This window comes from Ixodes scapularis, unplaced genomic scaffold (genome assembly GCF_016920785.2).
Source record: "Ixodes scapularis isolate PalLabHiFi unplaced genomic scaffold, ASM1692078v2 PGA_scaffold5__190_contigs__length_132052651, whole genome shotgun sequence".
NCBI classification, from domain to species: Eukaryota; Metazoa; Arthropoda; class Arachnida; order Ixodida; family Ixodidae; genus Ixodes; species Ixodes scapularis.
In genome coordinates, this window is record NW_024609880.1 from 92,130,231 (window position 1) to 92,136,414 (window position 6,184).

The 6,184-nt window shown below is 53.8% G+C and overlaps 1 protein-coding gene across 1 annotated transcript; it reads left to right on the plus strand.

The window, feature by feature from the left end:
* The first annotated feature begins 3,830 nt into the window (after positions 1–3,830).
* Positions 3,831–5,807, plus strand: LOC115325897. Its single transcript, XM_040215002.3, has one exon. The coding sequence runs from the start codon at positions 3,831–3,833 to the stop codon at positions 5,715–5,717; it is 1,887 nt and encodes a 628-aa protein (XP_040070936.3). The 3' UTR covers positions 5,718–5,807.
* Positions 5,808–6,184: the final 377 nt, after the last annotated feature.

The following is a 6,184-nucleotide window of genomic DNA, read 5'->3' on the forward strand; positions in this document are numbered from 1 at the left end:
TTTGCACCGAGGCGATGGAACAATCGCAACTGCAGTCGAATGCGGTTCATCGGTCAACCAAGCGGGTGCCTCGAACATGGAGACAGACGCCATAACACCGCTGAGCCTAACCAGCGACTGTGAAGCCCGAAGATTACGCGAATCTTCAGTAGCAAAAAAGCGTAAAGGGGAAGACTTGACTCAGGCAGACATGTTTCTCGACGCAAAAGGAGAAATAATGGACGACAAGGGTTGCAACGACGACGACGACTGCAACAATGGTGAGTGGGAAGTTCCGAACTACCACAAAAAGAAAGCTCAGCGCAAAAACAGGCCAAATCGACCCCAGCAGCAACAAGACGGACCGAGGTACACGGTCATCGTCAAGCCCACCACGGCCATGAAAATCACCAACGTGGACTCATGGCTTCTGTGGAGCACCTTCCGGAAGCTCTTAAAGTCGCCATGCGAATCCGACCAGTTAGGTTACACCGTCAATAACAGAAATAACTTCATCGCAATTACCGTGCAGACGCAACACCACGCAGAAGACCTTATGGCACTCAAAGAGCTGCCCACGGAGGACCCTAACAAGACGATCCAGGTCACAGTATACAGGTCAACAACCGGCAGTCAGCCACGAGGAATTATACACGGCGTTTCACCTGGCGACGCAGCACGAGGCATTGTTGACAATGCCATAGCGGACTACCATGACATTATTCATTCTCGACCCCTCGGCAAGAATGGGACGTATTTAATCACATTTGAAGGAAGGGGTATCCCGAGGAGCATCCGACTATTTGGAAAATACCATACTGTGTTTCCCTACAAACCAACTGCGGTCATCTGCCTACAGTGCCACGAACTAGGTCACATGACCACGGTATGCACAGGCAAGCAACGGTGCAAGTCGTGCGGCGAGATCCACCCGACCAACCAGCCATGCCAGGGCAAGTACTGCCCGAACTGCAGAAAGACAGGTCACACGGTATTCGAAGCAGAAGCGTGTCGGGCCCGGAACCGGGCGGACGACAAACTCCAGAAACGGGCGGCGGCCGGTCGACGTAACTATAACAGCGGAGTGGTTGCCGCTGCGAAGGGCAGGACCTCTGCCCGGGCGACATTCAAACCGGACGACTTCCCCTCCCTCCCAATCCAGAGGCTGCACCACCAACCAAAGCGCGATACAGAAACGTCGTACAGCCAAGTCCTAGCTCCGAAAGCTATGAACACGGACGTGTCCCATATCGGGCCGCCCACCAACATTAGCAGCAGAATGGCCGTGGAACTTGCTCAACTTAAGGAAAGTAGCCGCCAACTACTTGAGAAAATTCAACAACTGGAAGTAAAGTACGAGAAACAGCTCCGGCAAGAACAAGAAGAGGCCCGCAAAGCCCAAGCCAAGACGAAGGCCGAATCCGACCGGAAACGTAGGCAAGAAGCAGAACACCAAATTCGAGTAGAACAGCAGAAAGCTGATGAAGCACGTCGACGTTCCCAGCGCTGCGCCGTCACCTACGAACAAGTCATTGAACGGAAAAGGAAGGAAGACGAAGCAGCAACTGCTAAGGCCACATTAGCACACGGCGCGCGCGGAAGTGCCCCAACACAACAGGATCGAAAAGAGCCCTTCCCGCCAAATGCACCTTTATCACAGGACAGCACACCGATATCGGGGTGCCTTCCAGGCTCGCCCTTCAGCGGCGAACATCTCCTACAACTCGTGGAGAGTAGACTTCAAAAATGGCAACAACAGCTCCAGCAACAGCTACAGCAACAGCAACAGGTCATGATGCAGCAGATGCAGCAACAACTGCAGCTGATGTTCACCCAGCCTGGACAAGGACCGGCAGCACCGGCCCAGTAACCCAGACATGGACCAACACCATAGACGAAATAAAAACGAGAAGACGTTTACAGCTCTCCAGTGGAACTGCCGGGGACTGCGGGGCAAGAAGTCTGAACTTAAATTACGACTCAATGAGCGGAAGACGCCCGTGGATGTCATCCTGCTCCAGGAAACGCACAAGGCAGAGATAAAGCTGACCGGGTATGTCAAGTACGACAAACCGAGCATCACGCTGACCGTTAAAGGCAAAACGAAAGTGCAACCGCAATCCGCAATCTTGGTTCGCAAGGACCTCTTGCCCCAACAGCAAGTGGACACAGGAGAGTGGTGTACCGACTCACAAGAAGTGGTGGCCGTTCTGGTGGAGAGCGAATGCGACGGCCCGATCCTGGTAGTGTCAGTGTACTACCGACCTAGGACATCAACGGCAAGGAAAACGAGATCAGAAATCGACCATGGCTGGATAGAGAAGCTAGTACGAGAGTACGGTAAGAAAAGGAAGCACACGATCCTGATCGGAGGGGACTTTAATGCCGAACATAAAGAATGGGGCTACGCCAAATCGTCGATCAGGGGTACTGAGCTGCTCCGCAGAGCCACCGGAACAGGACTGGTCCTAATCAACGAACAGGGTGCTAAGACACGGACCACGCCCAATATCAAACAGCAAGACACAACGCCCGACCTGACTTGGACCGACTCGCGTACTGCGAGAAAGACCGAATGGAAAGTTTTCGAAGATACGTGGGGCAGCGACCACCACCCCATAGAGACGTCGATACTTGGCAAAACAAAGCGACGCAAGAAAAAGAGAACGGTCAAGACCACAGTATGGGACGACTTCCGTGCCGCTCTAGAAGAGTCTACGGGTACAACCTTTGACGACCTGACAAAACGAATGAGGGAAGCGGCCAAGACTGCCACGGTCGAGACCCTAGTCGAAATAGGAGCGCCGATCCCGGACACCAGGCTACTGTCCCTCTGGCGCAAAAGAACAAACTACTTGCGACGCTACCGTCGCACTCGGAAAAAACGGGACATCCGAAAAGCAAACAGGTACGCAAAGGAGGCGCAACGACACGCCAACAACCTGTGCAGGGACGACTGGACCAAGTTGTGCGAAGGGTTCAACGAACGAACTTCACTGAGACGTATGTGGGCCGTATGCAATGTGATGCTGGGCAAGAGCAAGGGGGGAAACACGGCACCAAACCTGGCTTTAGCGGAAAATAAGGAAGTCAAGCAAATATTAGATGAGATAGGGGACGTCTTTTTCCCACAGCCCGCTACCAGCCCAAACCCGGTAATCTACAACCATGAAGAATCGAAAAACGAGGAATATGAAGCGGATTTTACACAGTGGGAAATGGAGGCAGCGATCGAAAAGGGCAACGAGCGAAGCGCGGCGGGGCCAGATGGGATCACTAATTCCATGCTCAAGAACCTCCCGGAGGCGATCAAGAGAGACCTGTTGAAATTAATCAATGACCACTGGCGCGAGGGCACCATCCCAGATAGCTGGAAACTGTCCTGGGTGTGCCCCATCCCGAAACCAGGGAAGAAGCCCGACTGCGCGAGCAACATGCGCCCCATTTCGCTCACTTCTGTCCTGTGCAAACTGATGGAGCGCATGGTGCTTTCACGGATCGACTGGATAATCGAGCAGAAGAGGGAGCTGTTACACCCTGCTCAGACAGGATTCCGCAAAAATCTAGGAACACAGAACAGTCTAGTACTGATTCGAGAGTACTTAATGAACCGGCCGACGCAATGCCACCGCCAACTCCTGGTGGCAGTGGACATCAAGAAAGCCTTCGACACCCTGCCTCACACCACAGTCATCGACACGACTCGCAAGCTAGGGGTGCGAGGCAGGCCACTGAACTTCATCAAGTCTTTTCTAAGCGGACGCAAATACCTGGTGAAAACTGGCAAGCACAGGAGTAGTACAGAGAAATCCAACGAGATCGGCGTGCCGCAAGGATCAGTGTTGTCGCCGATGCTATTCAACCTGGCGATGGCGCCTCTCTTATGGAGACTCGCTGCCGTTCCGGACCTAGCATTCACGGTCTATGCGGACGACATCACTGTGTGGACGATGGGAAGTGACAGCGCGCCTCTTCCTGAGACGACGATCCAACGGGCCCTCGACGTGGTGAGCGATTTCTTGACAGAGAGCGGCCTTCGTCCATCGCCCGAGAAGACCAGATATATGGCCTTTGGGAAAGACTGGGACAAGGTCGACGCTGACCTGCGTTTTAACGGGCAGCAGATCCAAAAGGCGACAGAGCACTCCATCCTAGGAGTGAACATTCACTCGGGCGGCGACCCAACCATCTGGATTGAGCGAATGCGAACTACTTGGAAGAAAGGGCTCTCGATCGTACGACGACTAGCGACACGAGTCGGGGGTCTCGGAGAAAGGTTAGCGAGGACCGTAGTACAAGCCGCCCTGGTATCCAAAATATCCTACGGCCTTCGTTTCTACAAAATCAACACCAATCAACGGGCCAAACTGGAAACACTAATGAATGACGCGCGACGCTGCATCTCGGGCCTGCCGAAGTGTACGCGCCTGGAATTACTACACGAAGCCGTACCTATGCTCTCCTTGGAAGAGATCCAACGGCATCAGGAGTGGATGTATGCTGCCAAACTAACACATACCCGTCAGGGCAGGGCCATAGCAGAACTCATGCCCTCATGGAGCTCTCTGTGTGCAACGACAACTCCACCACCGATACCGGATCCCATCCCACCGTGGCAGAAGACAACGGTCACCCCAGCCAGGCCGATCCCGAGAAGGATGAACTCGGCGACAAACACCGGCAGAAGGCGCAAATTTGCTCGACGGCACGAGCAGAAGAACGGAAATGACGACGAGCTTTATGCGTACGCTGACGCAGCATTCAAAGACGGAGTGGCGGCCACGGCGGCGTGGCATTATGAGAAGACAACGAAAAGCACGGAGTTGCAGCGATGCGGATCTGCGCAGGAAGCGGAAGCCAGAGCCGTACTTGAAGCCATCAAAGACGCGGCTGCGACATCGAGCGACAAATTCCGCACACTGCGCATCTTCACGGACTCCCAGGCCACCGTGAGAGCGCTCAGGACGCAAGTCATGGCACACGGAGCAGTCGGACAAATATTCCGGTTGGCGCAGAACCTGGAACGGCGCGACCTAAATCCGCTCACCATCAGGGTGGAGTGGATACCCGGTCACGCGGGCATCGCCGGCAACGAGAGGGCGCACCGGGCGGCGATCGAAGAGCTTAATCGTATCGACCTTCGACGCCAGGACCCGGGGCCAGCCCCCTCTGTGGAACCGCCACCGCCCGCCTTCAACTTGTACGACCCCGAGGGAACCATCCTCAATATCAAATTAGCATACAAGAAAATTGAGCAGACCAAACTGAACGCCAGAGGCGAGCCCCCCGAAGCGACCATTCCTTCGGGAACTTTCCGACGGCACGAGACAGTCACCCTCCGAAGGCTAAGGGCCCAAGCCGGCATCACGCCAGCCCGCACCCAGCGATGGGAGCGAGCGGCCCGTGAGAGGAAGACGAAACTCGCCAACGCTTCAACGGCAGTAGATCACGATTATAGTCTATTGTCAAAGAAGCAAAGGAAAGAAGAAGATGCCTGCTCCGAAGGCTGCATCTACTGCAGAAATCGAGACGTCAAGTGTGACGAATGTCATCTGATCTGGCACTGTCCGATTTTTAATGAAGAAAGGACGAAAGCCCTGAACACGCTAGAACAACAACACCGCCCTACGTGCTTCGAAGCCTGGTGTAAACCAGTGGGAGAAAAAGACATGCGTGTCGCGGTCCTGTCCAGTCTGCTCGGATTTCTGAGTGAGACCGGCTTGGACATTCATATCTAGGGGGTCTATACTCCAAGTGGCGGGACCACAGCTATACTATTACTTGTAAATTGCCAATGTCCCGCCTATCCATCCATTTTTAAACTTGCTCCAACAAATTGACTGGTGAAATTTTCACCTATCAATAAACGTCTTCAACAACAACAACTAACAAAGGCTTCTCTTCGCCGTTCCTGACGACGACGACGACGACAAAAGGGTTTTCAGGTGTTATCTTGTGTTACGTGAACCACAAGTCCAAAATCAACAAAACATAAGTTTCAAATTTCATTTTTTTTTCCTGTTTAAGGAGCGCATATTGCACGCGATATTTACTCTCAGAGCAAGGAAGCACCCGTATCGCAGCGGACGCGTGCGGACGGCGCATCTCAGCGTCGACAGGAGCGCCACCGCTGCATTTTGACCGGCAGTTCCTAGGGTGCCTTCATGTGCGCTTTGCTTAGGGTGGAAACGTCTGGCCATTTTGT

Excerpts from the sequence above, each read along its gene's own strand:
- LOC115325897 (XM_040215002.3), top strand. The coding sequence starts at position 3,831 with ATGCTATTCAACCTGGCGATGGCGCCTCTCTTATGGAGACTCGCTGCC.